The sequence below is a fragment of the Apus apus genome, chromosome 4 (genome assembly GCF_020740795.1).
Source record: "Apus apus isolate bApuApu2 chromosome 4, bApuApu2.pri.cur, whole genome shotgun sequence".
NCBI lineage: Eukaryota > Metazoa > Chordata > Aves > Apodiformes > Apodidae > Apus > Apus apus.
The window spans coordinates 90,450,663-90,466,392 of record NC_067285.1 but is presented as its reverse complement, the minus strand read 5'-3'; the positions used below and the strand labels follow the sequence as shown (position 1 = coordinate 90,466,392).

Below are 15,730 nucleotides of genomic sequence, written 5' to 3'. Positions count from 1 at the left end.
TTCTTTGGATATTCAGACAGGCTTCAGAGTATGTGTGGAGTGCTGCAAATTATTTCATCTGAAAACATGTAATGACTATCAAGGAAAGAGGCAATGGGGACTCAGTAACTGCAGATTCCACTTCCAGCCCAGCTAAGATACTGCTCTTGTGCCTAAAAGTAAATTATCAACTTTTTTGGCTAGAAGATTTGATTGAACATCTAACTCAGAGTGATGTTGTGAACAGTAGTACACTTGCAAGGTGTCTGGAGAGTGTCAGCTGGAACTAAACAAATGCAAAGCATTGCATTTTGTCTTTCATGTATGTCTAAAATATGTGTGTTATTTCACAGACATACCAAGGTGTTTTGTTTTTTTTCCTCTGAGACTTAAAAGTGAGTCAATGGAGGCAGGTGTGTATGTTTGGGCCTGAAAGGTCAAAATGTATCTCTTTGCATCCATCATTTTTTAAATTAAGAGGGAGCAGATCCCAGTTACTGTAACTGCTGATAATTCTCTGACAGGCTTATAAATTTACTGGGAGGCAAGAGACAGATGTGTTAGTTACAATTTCAGATATGTTTGTGCTGATGATGCTGGACTGACACCGAGGAGAAATGGAACTATATTGCTAATGAGGTAGATAAGGCCTCAGCAATTACAATTACATTCTTCTAAATCTCTGAATCAATCATCAATTATAGCAAACTGGTGCCTTGATGGTCCGGAAGAATCCCCACAAAACTGTCAGAAACCAAATAATTAATAACACAGGAATCAATTTCTTTCCCTTCTCTCAGCTCAATCAGCAATACTGGAGCAGAGAATAAGGAAAGGGAGAACCAATAGATGAATCTTGATTTCTTAAGATAAAATTTAATGGCTTCTCTCAAGTTAAAGTGAACAGTACTGTGGTCTGACTTGTTCAACAGGAGAGACTCTATCTAACAAGAAGTGACAACAGAGGCAGAACAAAAGTAAAGGCGGGAACTCAGGAAAAGAAAAATTAATATAAACCAAAGAGGACAGCTTGGCTGTAAAGGGCTGAGTGTGATACTCATTAAGTTTTTCAAATATGGCACTTTTTAAGCCACTAACTTTTGGGAATAAACAATGGTTTAACATTCTATTTAAATGAAATTAAGGCAAATCTGAGAAAGGCAATTTTGCTAAAACATAAAATTTGGCGTTACGACTGACAGAGAGCAAACCAGACTCTAGAAGTCAATGTTTTACATACATCTGTATTCAGTGCTTCATAAATTACAAAAGCTAATAAATCACTCCTGATAAATACATGGATTTGTCATTCTAGGTCTATTTAATAAATACACAATATTGAAGATCAGAAGGTGTTTTTGCCTTGTGATATTTCAGTTTGGCAGTGTTAAACGTCTGGTGTTCTTCAATGTGTATTTCCACATTTCAGTTCCCTCTAAACAAATCTACTGGATGTATTTTCTTTTGTAATGAAAGAAAATAATCTGATAACGATTAAACCATTTTCTGGGGCAAGATTCAAACTCTTAATTTTGTTTTAGCGTAAGTGCTTTTCACGTTTTTTATTATGCATTTGAGCACACACAGCAGACACACTGGGAGTCCTAATTCTCTAGTGCTGTTTTCCCATAGAGTCTCCTCCACCCGTAGAAAAATGGTCCCAAAACAGCAGGTAGTTCTTGTGTCTACTTTGCAGCCACGTTAATGGGAGATGAGTGTCTGGGGAAAGAAGTGGCAAATCAGGCCTTGCATCCCCAATTTAAAAAGTGCTAATTAGCTTCAAGCCTTAGTTTACTCGTAATTGTTATGGTATTAGAATTTCTGTCAGCTGACTCTGGTTTTGCTCCTTCCCTGTCCATGTACTTAATTACACATTCTTCTGATGTTTTTCCAAGTCTCTTCCAATCAATCTTCAAGTTTAATCACCATAAGACAGAAATGGGGATGATTGCAGATGTTGATTCCAAGATCCTTGGTCACAAAAGTATGTCTTTTTTTTGCTGTTAAAGAGTAATTGAAAGCACCTGTGAATGATTAGGAACGGGAGCAGATGGCGTGCTGTCCTGGAACGCAGGCTGCCAGAAGGGGGAACCTGCTGCACATCCTGGAGAGAAACCCAGAAGTATAAACCACTTGAGGCTGCAGGAGCTAAAAATGTCGGTCTTGAGGCCCGCACTTTGTTTTCTGTTACTTTGCTAGCACTTCAGCCGAGTTATGCTAGATTTATAGTCTTCAGCTGAGAACAAAACCATGTTTGCATAGCTCTCTGGCACAGATCATGGAAAAAAAAAATAGTCTATTAAGACAAGGGTTAGATTAATGGAGGATTAACCCTTTCCAAGACCTCGCAAATGGTACATGCTGTATGTTGCAGAGCAGGAGACTTCTGCTCTGTGCTATCCCACTCAGTCCTCCTGCCAACGCTGCTGTTATACCTGTACTTGATTTAAGCTCCTTAGCTTTAAGGTTCAATGATTATTAACCAAAATTTTCAGAAATTTATTTCAAAACTGCTGCATTTTAATGTAATGCTGCTTATAGGATGAATTTCGGGCACATGCAGCTTTGAAGAGGCTTTTTTTTGTTGGTTGTTTTTTTCTTTTTCCTTTTTGCAACACAGGGAGCCGGTAACACTGAACAGAGCCTGAGGTGGCCTGTTTAATTTGCACTTTGCGTCATCTGTGCGCGACATCGCGGTGCCACCACACCAGCAGGGAGCTGGGCAGTGCCCTGCCGGGCACCTGGGACCTTCTGACTCCTGTTGACGTTGCTGACAAACAACACCAAGTCTGCGTGTCACTAAGTCACAGATGTGGTTTGGCTGGAGCAACGACCTTTAAGCGCGTCAAGCCCAGCTGCCAACCCAGCACGCTGCCCACCACTAACACATCCCCTGAGCACCCTCCCTATGCATCTTCCAAACGCCTCCGGGGACGGTGGCTCCCCCCCAGCTGGGCGTCCCGTGCCAGTGCCTGACAACTCCTTCAGGGAAGAAATACACACCCTAAACCTCCCCGGGCACACCCTGGGAGGCCGTTTCCTCATCTGCTACCCGGGAGAAAAGACCCAACGCCGACCTCGCTATAACCTCCCTTCAGGCAGCTGGCGCTGGGAAGCCGGCCTGGCCCCCGCTACGCACACCCTGCCCAGACCAAGGGCAGAGGGCCCGCCCCGCACGGCAGCCCGTGATGCGGGGCCTCCCGCCGGCGCCAGCGCGGCCCCGCGCCTGGCCTGGCGCGGCGGGGCCTACATTACCCAGCAGGCCCCGCGCCCTGCCGGAAGTGACGCGCGGGGGCGGCAGCAGCGGCAGCGCGTGCGGGTTGCGGTGCGGGTTGCGGGGCTGGCGGTGGGTCCCGGGCGAGCGGGGGGTGGGGGGAGCAGTTCGGGAAGCGGCAGCCGCGGCCGTCCCGGCCCCAGCTGAGGCGCTTGTCTCCCTGCAGGTGCGGCCATGGCGGACTCCACGCAGAACGGGCCTATGCCAGGCGGGGCCGGCGGCGGGGCCGTGGTAAGGAGCCGGCGGGCGGGGAACGGGGAGCAGGCCGCGGCGCCAGCCCGCTGGGCTGGTGGTGAGGGTCCTGGGCCGGCCACGCTGCTTCTCCAGCAGCCGTTCTGCTGCGGGGGAGCCCTGCTGTGTGGCAGTATGGCGGATGGCCCTTCCCGCTGCGGGCAGGGGGAAGCGGTTCTTTGGTTCGTTAGTGGAAAACGTGCTGTCGCTGCCCCGGCGTTCTTGGAAGTGTCTCATTCGAGATTGGTTTTGTGTGACTGGGGTTATGTTGTGCAAGTCGGTAGGTAATGATATGAAAACACTTGAAGGTTAGTAAAGTTAATTTCTGGTCATTTAAAAAAAAAAGTTCAAGGAATGTGGAGGAAAAGCCATCTTCAAAAGCTGGTTTAAATTCAGGAAAAAAGCCCCAAAAACCAAACCAAACAATCGCGTTCTTTCCAGTGAAAGAAAACTGCTGTTTTGAGTCTTTGGCATCTAATGGCTGAAAGCATGCTGTGTTTCCTTAGAGCTTTTCTAGTATGGGGTCGATATCGGGGATGAAGAGGGCTGTGGCTGAGGAGAGCTCAGCAACAGGAGAGACGCTAGTTTGCCATTAAATGTTTACTTTATTTCCTCTTCTGATACTGGGTGTGTAGGCCAAAACGATGCCACTTTCCTTATGATGTAGTTAGGCTAACTTTACCCAACCCCTTCTTTTTTTTCTTTCCCATAAGAAGTGTGGAAGTTGTGCCCCAGGTGTGTGCAAGGTATTTTAAAAGGAATCTTGAAGCAATAAAATCAGTTTGGTCTAAAGTAACGTATGTTGAAGCTGGCTGTTTTGTAAAATTGTACAGGAAGAAAGTACTTCCACAGAAGATCTTGCCACTGTATTTGGTTGTAGTGTATAAAGGAGCCTTTTGACTCTGAGGAAGTGTAGCTGTTATTGATATGGTTAGTAACATCCTCTGAGTCAAGTATTGCACAGGGCAAAAAGGTGCTCTTTGCTTCAGGCTCTAATTTGGTTTTATTCAAGGTTGTGGAAAGACTTGTAATTTAGTATAGAAGGGAAGAACATTCATTGTGTGCAAGTATTAAGATACCACCTTCTGTGGGGGTTGGGTTTTTCTTTTCTTCTAATATAGCAATTTCTGATGGCTAACAAGTTGGATACAGCAATGTGGATTTCCCGCTTGTTCACAGTTTACTGCTCAGCTTTATTTGTCCTGCCTCTTCTAGGGTATGTATTATAATATTGTAAAAAAGCATGACAAATGTATGAAGTTACTAAACTTCCTTTTCATAGAGTTGTTTTTAGTGTAAGGGTAGATTTCTGTTATTGAGTTTACTTGGATTCTTTTTCTCAGAATGGTTTACAGGTTTTTAGATTGGTTTAAAGTGCTTCTAGATGTGTTTGGAAAATGTTTTGAGCAACTGTAAAGTAGTGGCAGATGCATGTTTTTATGTGTGGTTATGGAGTCATATATGGAGTTGTTTTATCTTTAGCATCTGCAGTAAGTCAGTGTTACTAATTTTTTTAGTTGTATTTTGGTAGTAGTGTTTATGTACAGTAGTATAAATACTTCAGGTATTGTGCAGTTGTGATGCAATTCTCAAGGGTGGAAGACTTCTGAGCAGGGGCTTGGTTCATATGGTAACGTCTCCTCTGATGATTTGCAGGTTGCATGAAGCAGCAAGCTTTTATCAGCGTGCCTTGCTGGCAAATGCTCTTACTAGTGCCCTCCGACTACACCAAAGGCTACCACACTTTCAGCTTAGCAGGGCATTTCTGGCCCAGGCTTTGCTGGAGGACAGCTGCCATTACCTGTTGTACTCTCTTATCTTCGTAAATTCCTACCCTGTTACAAGTATCCTTTACTTGTGTCATCCTGGTAATGTTTTTAAATATCTTAACTTGATTCCTTTCATCACCTGTGCCATGATTAGAAAAACTGGTTTCAACTAGAGTATGTGTGCTATTCACAGAATTTACTTGATGTAAGGTAGGAGAAGCTTATGCTGATCCATCCATATTCGGGTTAACCACCTCTAACTAGTGCCTGCTGTCTCTGGCTACTTACCTTTTCTTTTCCTGTGGATTTTATGATCAGCCTCAGGTGATACTTTGAGAAGTTGGTAAGTTTAATTTATTACAAGTACAACATGTATACATGACTCTTTGCTGTAAGTAGGACTTAATTGTTCAGTAGAAGCTTTTTCAGATAAGTTGTTAAACAGATAAAGTCAGTAAATGATGACATACTTCTGTGGCTTATCAAAGGTGATACGTAAGAACTGTCTTTTATTTGTGCCGTTTTATATGTACACTTAATGTCCTACTCTTACATTGTCTCTAGCAGAGAAGTGTCTACATTCTTGCTCTGAAATCTGAGTGGCTGGCAACTCCCACGTTCTTTGGTGAAGAAAAGCATTTTGTAGCATCTTAATAAAAACAGAACTGCATGTGTAAGGTGGATTTTAAGAATTAATCTCATGTGTGTCTTTCATGCTGAAATAATGCATTTCAGCAGAAATGCAGTGGTATGTAATGGTGTATGTTGTACTTTTGCATACCTGCATACACACACATTTTGAAGTTAATACATAGTGAAGAGAAAGTGTAAGAAGTAAAGGGCAGAGCTATAGGTATAGTTAAATGTATACATGTCTTAATCCAGTATTGGTCATTCCAGCCAACCTCTTGCCATCAGGCCATGTCTTGTGTGTTAGAATAACAATGGAGAAACTGAGCACTTCTGCAGCCTATAATTTTCCTTATCGCTTTCTTCAGTGAGTATTTTTCCAGTTCTGCTGTTCTCTTTGCTTCATGCTGCCACATATACAAAGAAAGTTATTGATGTAAGTATGATATGATCTATGATACAATTATTGCTGTTGGTATTCTTGGGGTTTTGAAACAGATTTGAGCTTCAGCTATGATTTCCTTTAGCTATACTAGAGGAGTTAAGAGTGAAATTGTAGTGTGGAATCACAGTACAGGGGATCTGAGAAGTAATTTTTGAGTTGGGGTTTTTTTCCCCTTCTGTTATGACTCGGTGATGTGTTGGAGTTGACACTAATGATTTTTCTTTGAATGCTGTTTTTGGAGGAAGCAAATGTGTAACAGTTGACACTTCAGACACGTCTTTTCAAGCTAAACCATAGCCTGTGAAGTTTAATATTCTATCTCAGTAGTAAAATGACAGACTACAGGGTGGGGCTGGGATGCAAAATACTTGCCAGTTAGACCTGCTGCTCAGTGAACTTTTCTCGTGTGGCTTAATGTAACTCCAACCATTGGTGTACCTAACTGGGCTACCTTGCTGCTTTAGGCATTTCCTCCTAGTGGACAGAGTAAGGCTCGTGGCCATCCCTGTGCACTTGGATGTAAAATGGGTGGATGAAGGAATTGCAACATCTCATATTTTTAATTGAATTCCATTAATTATGGAGTTTAAAACTTCCAACTGTGTTATTTGGGATACTAATCTTAGTACCTTTTAAAGGATCAAGTCTTAAAATAGTAAAATGAGTTGTAAACTATAATGATTAGTGTTTGATTTCTTTGTGCTGGAGAAGATAGATGTAACTCATATGTTTTCTTGCAATCTTTTTCTTCTTTAAAGGCACGGAGTTCAAATAGCCTGCCCTTTCTGAGAAATCTTTTAGACAAATTGAATGCTAATCAACAGAATATTCTAAAATTCATTGCTTGCAATGAAATTTTCCTCATGCCAGCTACAGTTTTTATGCTTTTCAGGTAAGAATTGCCATAAATACTTTGAGAATTAGAAACTTTATACACAAGGTTACTTTCTGTAATTGTGTTCACTGTGGGTCACCAGTCTCCATGTGTGTGGTTATGGCTGACCAAGGCTTGAACTTAGAGTTAAATTTAATTGATTCCTAGACTTCTCAAGTTGGTGCATCATGAAATTGAAAAGTATTCACTCTGATATAACTGAGCACCAAAACCACCTTTCCTTTCATAGCATGGGTGACACTGTTGGGTCAAATCAAAGTTTTTCAGGTCTGTAACTGGTGTTCTCCTATGTTGTTCAGTTTAATTTGGGTCCATGTAATAGAATATTAAGATCTTCACCTTCACTGAATGTGGACTCTTCTTTTTGACTATTAGATTCCAGAAATTTAAGTGGCATGAAATTTCATTGTGCTAAAAGTGCACAAGCAGGACTAGGTTATGTCCTCTCCTGTGTTATTTTTGACCAGTGACCAGTGACCCATGTATCGTTTTTAAACTCCATTTTGTTTTGTCTGTTGTCCAGCCTGTTGAATTAATTTTGGAGATCTTGAGCATATGCATGTTGGAACCCTACTGAAGTCCTATATGCATAATGACCTGCCAGTCACTGAAGCCTTTTAATATTTGGAAGGAGGAATGATACCCTTTGTTCTATACAAGTCATGACACAGTGAGGGCACTTGTCCTTAGTGGTCGTCACAGGCTGCAGAAGGGAGGCTTTATCTTCCTGAAAGTTGATAGAATGTGTAATTTGTCTTTTGATATGTCAGCTGAACACTTCAATGCTTCAGGCCTGAAGGATACAATTTCGTTGTAAGGCAACTTGCCAACTGATACACTCTATCTGTATTTGAAACATTAAAAATGTTTAGACTTCTGTTTAGGAGAACTTTTTTTTTTCCCCTCCCCTCTCTCTCTAGAGAGAGCTTGGCATGTAAAGTGTTGCTACTTGGTAAGTCATCTAGTATGTACCGAAGCTTGTAAAAGCTTGTATACCAAATTTTAAAATAATAGTTAAATGCACCTAATGTGAGAATTTGTTTTTTAGACTGTTTTAGCATATTAAATTGTTTGTAAATACTGTACAAGTGCAAGATTTCTTCCTCCTGTGTCTCACTTTTTGCTTTTTTTCTTCTATGTAAAAATGTTGCTCATGCTTGGAGGAGCTCTAGTTACTTGAAGTGTCATGATCATTTCAAACAGTGCTTTTAAATATTGTTTTGTATAAGGAAGCTTCAGCCATTAAAATTAAACTCATGGTATTCCTGTGCTTTGCTATGTATGGCTTTTATTTACCCTTTCACAGTTCTACAGCACTGTTGCATGAAACAGCAGATTTGTAAAGTATCAAAACCTAATTTCAGTGCAACTGAAATAGTTGGATATTAGCTTGGTGTTAATATCTCAATAAATCTATAATAGCCTTCAGTGAGTTGAGAAGTTTTGCAAGAGATACTAGAAGTATGGTATAGATGTGCTGTAATCAGTTGAAAAAGCTGTCTGTAACTGGACTGTTTGTTGGCCAGTTTTTGTGCTCGACTAGCCAGCTTTTTCTTAATACTGAATAGGTGTCCACCATCATCACTTCTATCATTCCTTGCCCACCACCAGAAGTGAAGTGTACAAAGAAGCTTGATCATCACAGAATCACAGAATTTTTTGAGTTGGAAAGGACTTTAAAGATCATCCAAGTTCCAACTCCCCTACATGGGCAGGGACACCTTCCCCTAGAACAGGCTGCTCAGAGCCCCATCCAACCTGCCCTTGAACACCTCCAGGGATGGAGCCCCCACAACATCTCTGGGCAACCTGTTCCAATGTCTCACCACCCTTACACTGAAGAATTTATGTCTGATCTCTAACCTAAATCTCTCTTCCTTCAGCTTAAAACCATTACCCCTTGTCCTCTCACTGCAAGCCTCTGTAAAAAGACATCCCCTGCCCCCCAAAGTATAAAATCAATACAAGAACAGCACTTCTTTAACTGTTTCATTGAGCGGTTTTATTAGATAATGTAAGTTTCTGCTTTCATAAATATATGATTATGTAGTTGGCAGATCTAGGTTGCCTGAACCCACGTGACCCTGATCTAGCTTTTTTTTTTGGGCGTAAGTAGTTTTCTTACTTTTATTAGGAAAAGCCCTGTTGTTCTGGATTTTTTGGTTGGTATTAAGCTCTGCTTCTCTGTTCTCTTTCAGTGGGCAAGGGAGTTTGCTCCAGCCATTCATTTACTATAGGTTTCTTACGTTACGCTACTCCTCTCGGCGAAATCCATACTGTCGGTAAGTGATGATGTTCGAAAAGAACATTTAACTGTGTAGTGTTAAGGCATTCAGAAGTTTCTCATTCTGAAATGGATGCATAACTCAATACTAAATCTGCAAATGGTAATTATATGCTTGGGTGGTAAAAAAACCACAACTAAAACAGTTGGTTCAAGGTTACATTGAACTTTTCTGAAATGTGCCACCATTCTTGAATGGGAGACTTCAGAACATGCTTGTGAAGTAAAAACTTTGCTTTGGGAGAAGAAAGTCTTTAGATGGTTCTGCAACCGTTTACCAGAAAGATATCCTTACTTTTAGACTCCAGAGCTATATGAGGCTGAATCTGTACCTGAATAGGCACTTACGAACTTGTGTAATGTTGATTGGAAAAAAAAAATAAATCTGTGGATGATCTTAACCATGTTCATGACCTCCTTTAGCTAAATTAATACATCATGTTAGCTATAACTGAAATGGAGCTTTATTGTTTTTGTTGAGCATTGGCTTGACCAACTTTTATTACTTCAAACTTTGAAACCATAAATATTTCTTTTCTTTAAGGATTTGCTTGGATCAGTGCTTTTTCAGAGCTTCTCTTATGACAAGTGTTGTGTAGTGTAAGATTTTGTGAACACATTTTCCAGTCTGATAACTACCTGATTAGAAAATGGTTTGCTAAAGTAGCAAGCCAAATGGTATGCAAAGACAAGTCTGAGAATCATAAACTTAAGCACCTCCTATTCCCTTCTATTTTGTAAGAAATCAATTGTTCCGTCTTAGTACATGTATAGTTTTTTCACAAAAACAGACTGTGAAGGCCCTTTACCATTTTGGTATCTAAAAATAATTTAAGTTGTGCAATACTAAAACTAGCTTCCAATAGAACTTATTTATCCAAGATGTTTTCTTTTTTGCATTTATATAGCTTTAAGGGAAACTGGTGTTGTGGGTTTTGTCATGTCTGTCTTTTTAATAGTTTCTTCTAGAGTGCAGAGTTCTTGTATTCTGGCAGGTGGCACATAAATACACAATTACCTCTCAACTCCTTTCACTACTTCTGATAAAGCCTTACTCTTTTTTATTATTTTTTTTCTTTGCTTGAAGGTGGAATTTTCCTGCTTTTTGTATAGCTGTCCTAAGCTGGAGGTGACTGGATTAAAGTTAATGTCAATGTTAATGTTTAAAGGACAAGAACTCTGAAGCTCTTGCAGGACACTGGAATACTGAGTTGCTCTAAAGAACTTGATAACTAGAGTAGGGAGGTGTTGAGAAAAAAAGTGAATGAAAAAGATAGATTTAGATACAACTTACTTCTGATAAATGTTGTAGTATTTTAATACTCTCTTTAAATCTGATTTTTCAGGACTCTGTTCACCGAACTGAGGATTGTTGTTGAACACTTAATAATGAAGCCCTCATGTCCTGTTTTTGTAAGAAGACTATGCCTGAGCAGCATTTCCTTTATAAGCAGATTGGCACCAACTGTTGCATAGCCGAATTTCAGGCACTTGTGTTTTGTGAACATTATGAGCAGCTGGCACTTCTGATGATGATTCTAAGCTCCTGGTTTTACACTGATCTCACTCCAGGCTGTATAAAAATGTGTATATGCTTTTCTTGGAGATAATATGAAATTTAGCTTACGAAAAGCAAGTCATGGAAACTTAAATTTCCTGTGGTGTATTGCTAATTGGTGAACAAAAGTAGCTGAATCCTAAAACATACCCAGTCATACAGAATTGTTTGTTGTTTTTTTTAGGAATTAAGGATTGTTTGAGGTTCATTAAAAATTGAAGTCTGTGCTCAGTAGCTTTATGATAGTTGAACCATAGCTACTGTAGGATGTCTCCAGTGCATAGCAGTTGGTACCCGTACCTATGCAGTACACTTTGGACAGTATTCTTCTGTTTTCTGAAAGTATCTGTAGAACCATGTTGTCTAAATTACTATACTCAATGTAAAAATACGGCCCACTTTGATTTTAACTATAGAGATTAAAATCTATTAGGCTAGCACAGTTAACACCTTTTCTGAAAGGGAGGATATTTTTATTACTTAAGAACTTTTCCAAGTTTTTACCTTGTGACATAGTCTTACATGAGGCTGTTGGAAGACATCTCAAGACTCTGACCATGGTAAACTCTGTGCAGTTATCTTGTCGTAACAAGATGCTTTACCAACCCAAATTGCTGACCTGTAGGCTTTTCAGACAGTGATGCGGTGCTTAAACTTTTAACCATCTCTTAGGTGAACTAATCAATGTAAACTAAGTAATTTTTGCAGAATCATTGCAGATATGTTCTTTTGTCTACACAGATGTGAGACTGGAGTAATTCAAGCATGTCAGCTTTTTGGAAAATTAATCTGTAGCTAGCTCTATCTAAATTGTTCTTCCAGTTTGAGACTCTCACGGTGATGGGAAATTTGCATACAGGATTGCATCTGCTTAGGCAGCTTCTGAAACAAATGGGTGTAGGATTTTGGGCATAAATCCATCTGATTACTAATCTGAAGCCAGTGTCATGACTACGGAAGTGAATATTCAATTGAGAGCTGATTATGCATTCCACTAGCAGCTGAAAGATAAGTCGTGGAAGAAGAATATTACCCGTCTGAACACAACTTCTTTCCCTAAATTCAAGGCCTGATCTTCTGTAGTTATTGTTAGTACTCTAATTGCAAAAAATCAAATGGGTTTCATTGGCCTTTTGTAAATTTATTTTGCACTGTACTTAACTATTCTTCTTTGGTCAGAAAAATCTTGTGAAACCCTTTTGAAAACAGTCTTGGAACGAAGTATTTTCCTGTAACTGTTGATGTATCTTGTGATGTGGATATCATTCAGAATTTCCAGTTGTTTGCTAGATCAGAGCCTTGTATTTATACATTTATTTCATTTTTTGCTCAACCTCTTGGTACTGATGAACCAATTGGTAATTTAATATGATACTTTTGGACTACTTGTCTTGCTCTTTGAACATGATTAGCTATTTATAGAACACTTGCACTCTGCAGAAGCAACTGCATGCAGTAATGCTCTACAGCTGCTAAAGACTTGCAATGAGATTCACTATATGTATATCCTGTAATTTGAGGATTTTATAAAAACTAAAATTTCTACTGCAATAAAAGGTGTTAAACATAATTTGCTAGGCTCTTCAAACTTATTTCTCTCTAGCAGAACATACTGATGTTTGAACCTCAAAATTGAGCAGAATGCTGTCCTGTGTGTATGTATGCATGTTCTAGTATTCCCAGTTCTACCTCTGAACTGGGACAAGGTCTTGTGCATTTCTAAATTATTTTATAGGGAATTTTTGCCTTCTAATGTGCAAAAATCTTATAACCCTTTCCTTATAATTTAACTACAGAATAAGCACTGCAACAGTGGTAGCTAATTTGAGGAGAAATCTAGACCTACTTCTTGACATTTCAATTCTTCAGCGTTGTTCTTGACCCTCTTTCATGTTACATAGTACATTTTTTGAGTGGTGACATCAGACTGTTCAGCTCTTTGCACTACTAATGTAAAAATTCATTTGGTCATGTAAATTGGTTCCCCAAACTGGGAACGGAGGACAAATAAATACTTCTGTAATTAGTATCAGCAAAATGGTATGTTACTCCTGAGCAAATTTTTGTGGTCTGAGACTACTGTTATGGGTGCAGACTACTGTTCCTTTAACTGTATGCTCTTACTTAATTAGAGAAGAGTCTGTTTGATATCATGTATTGCAACTGTAAGAGAAGGCTGCTAAGTCTTGAAATCTAACTTTACAAAGTGGATGAGGAAGATTAAAAGGAATAAATGAGATTTCAGTAAGTAGAGAATGGGCAGACAATGCCATCAAGTAGAGCTTACATGTGGATACAGAATTTATGGACTTTCTACTAGGTCTTAAAAATGGAGCAGGAAGATCTTTCATAAGTAGGATTTGATTTGGCTAGTAGTATATTCTTGGCTTTGCAGGAAATTGCTTGACAAATGAGGCCTGGATTTTACTTGTGGCCTGGTAAAACTCAGCTCTCTGTGCCAAGAAAACATGGAACAATGGGGTAAAAATAACTTCTAAGCAAAATCAGGTGACTGACCTTCACTCTGCATCAACTTCAATTTTTGTGTAGCCTTTAGGTTGTGTAAGTGATAACACAGTTTCCCCAATGCTGGCAAAAAAATACTGTCCTTGTGCCCATTTCCTTACCACAGTTTGTGACTTTCTATACTAACAATTAAATGCATGAAATGCTGGTAGCTTGGGGTTTTCCTTGTGAAAAGAAAGGTATGTTCACATTGCTGTGCTGTCAGCAGCCAACTGTGATGCAAAGACTGTAACAGAAGTTGGGGATAGTGGAAAAACTTTGCAACAGCCCATGAAATGCCAGTCAACCCCAAATGTGAGGCAGAGGAGTTTCTGTTTACTGAAATGTTACGTACCTAAAGCAGTAATTGTTTCCACTGGTATAAATCATGCTGGTTATTGTTTTTATGTTCTCTTACCTTTCATAACTTAAAAGTGCTGTTGCATAAATTCTGCACCTTGCTGTGCACAAGGTTGCTGTAGCAGTGATGCTCCAGCATAAGACTTGTCTCTTCTTGTCTGTAGATAGATAAAGCATCAGTACCCACCAAGTCTGTTGGAGCATCTAATGCCAGTTGGAACTTTTCACATAAAGTAATTCACTAATGCATGTGTCTTTTTCCTTTATTGCCTTTAATTTTACACTTCTGTTGTAATTTTTGTGCTGTAATTTTGTTTTGCTCCCTTCTTTGCTGGGTGTTCAAGGGGAGCAATAACTGTTAATATTTTAAGGGCCACGTTCTAAGGATTTTTTCCAATCTATTATAATCATGAGCCACTATTCATTCCAACAGCTTTTGAGCTGCTAGCTATGTATGTGATAGTACTGTCCAAACAAATAATGTAGGTGGTTATTCTGTATAGTCTCCATTGGACCTTTTTCATGTTGGGCACCTGTATTGCAACATTGGCTGTGCAGATCCCTTGTTAATTAAGGAATTGCAGTTACCGTGTGTCGTACAGATGGGAACTGAGGCATGGAAGGAAAGAAAACTCACCTGAGGCAAGAGCTCTGGCAGAGCAAGAAACAGTGGAAAAAAAAAAGAGTTGGACAAGGGTCTGGGGCTAACTGATTAGTTTCTACACCACATATGACAGTCCTGTTTCCAAAATGATACTAAAATGACACTGCTGCCAAAAACACCTTCAGAAAGTACTGTACCTTACAGTGCTCAAAGAATATGGAGCTAGAACTGCATGTTCTATTCAAGTGATGTCAAAAATTGATTCCAATATGGAAGAGCTAGGTACAGTCTCTGGCATCCTCATCATTCTGATGAGGAAAAATAAAGCAGCAGAGTAAGATGACAAGCCACTTACATGCTACATATTAGTAGGGTATGCTGATCTGTTGTAATTGTATTTGTGGTTCAAGTATATATCCTGAAATTGGTTAGTGCATCTTCATACTGTAACTTACTGTGCTATTGTTTTCTTAAAATCACAGGAAGAGTCAGGCCTTGCTGTTTTAAATCGCCTTTTAGGGATAGAACCTTAAGCAATCCTTTATTTCAAATAATGTAATTGAATTTAATCTTAAAAGTGGATTTGAAAATACGTTTTTCATTAAATGTCAGCATTACTTACTAACTTTTCTGCAGAAGCTAGCTCTGTGATAACAGCAGATATGGGGCAAGTAAGGGAGTTTCATTGCCGTCCAGATGGTACAAACTTCTAAAATGAATTGAAAAATTCATCTTTTACTTGTATTCAAGGACTGAGGCACAAAATGCTAATGTAAGGGCTCAGAGGGGAAATATAGTTCTCCTGCATATTTGAGAAAATGTGAAGCCCTTTCAAGAAAATCTAATAAACATAATAATCACAGGCTGCTGACACCAAGGAAAAAGCACCTCATTCGCTCTTTCTTTTATGCAGCGATTTACTGGTCCCTACTGATTTAAAAATTGGATCACTGCAGTAAATTATCCATGCCAGTACCTGTGAAAGAAAGCACTGGGATCCATATTTGTTTAGTGCTATGCTTAAATCAGCAAGAATGATAAATTTGATGGTATGAAATTGGAAATATCAAGGGCTTTTCTCAGCGAACAAGCAAGTATCTCCATTTGTAATTTATTGTGACCCTTTTTCACTGTATGTGCATTGTATGTGAAATATTTATTTCAAAACAAATTAAATTGTTTTCTGTATTGATACA

At 39.5% G+C, this 15,730-nt stretch overlaps 1 protein-coding gene across 3 annotated transcripts; it reads left to right on the top strand.

Moving 5' to 3' along the window:
- Nucleotides 1-3,273: 3,273 nt before the first annotated feature.
- TMEM33 (transmembrane protein 33) lies at nt 3,274-15,730 on the top strand. 3 transcript variants are annotated; one of them, XM_051617441.1, is made up of 8 exons: nt 3,274-3,325; nt 3,420-3,484; nt 4,606-4,700; nt 5,141-5,328; nt 6,252-6,319; nt 7,087-7,220; nt 9,422-9,505; nt 10,854-15,730. In XM_051617441.1, the coding sequence occupies exons 2-8, from the start codon at nt 3,428-3,430 to the stop codon at nt 10,981-10,983; spliced, it is 756 nt and encodes a 251-aa protein (XP_051473401.1). In that variant the 5' UTR covers nt 3,274-3,325; nt 3,420-3,427; the 3' UTR covers nt 10,984-15,730. The 3 variants fall into 3 exon arrangements, with proteins under 3 accessions (XP_051473401.1, XP_051473402.1, XP_051473400.1); XM_051617442.1 differs by having other exon boundaries at nt 3,288-3,304; XM_051617440.1 differs by lacking the exon at nt 3,274-3,325 and having other exon boundaries at nt 3,366-3,484.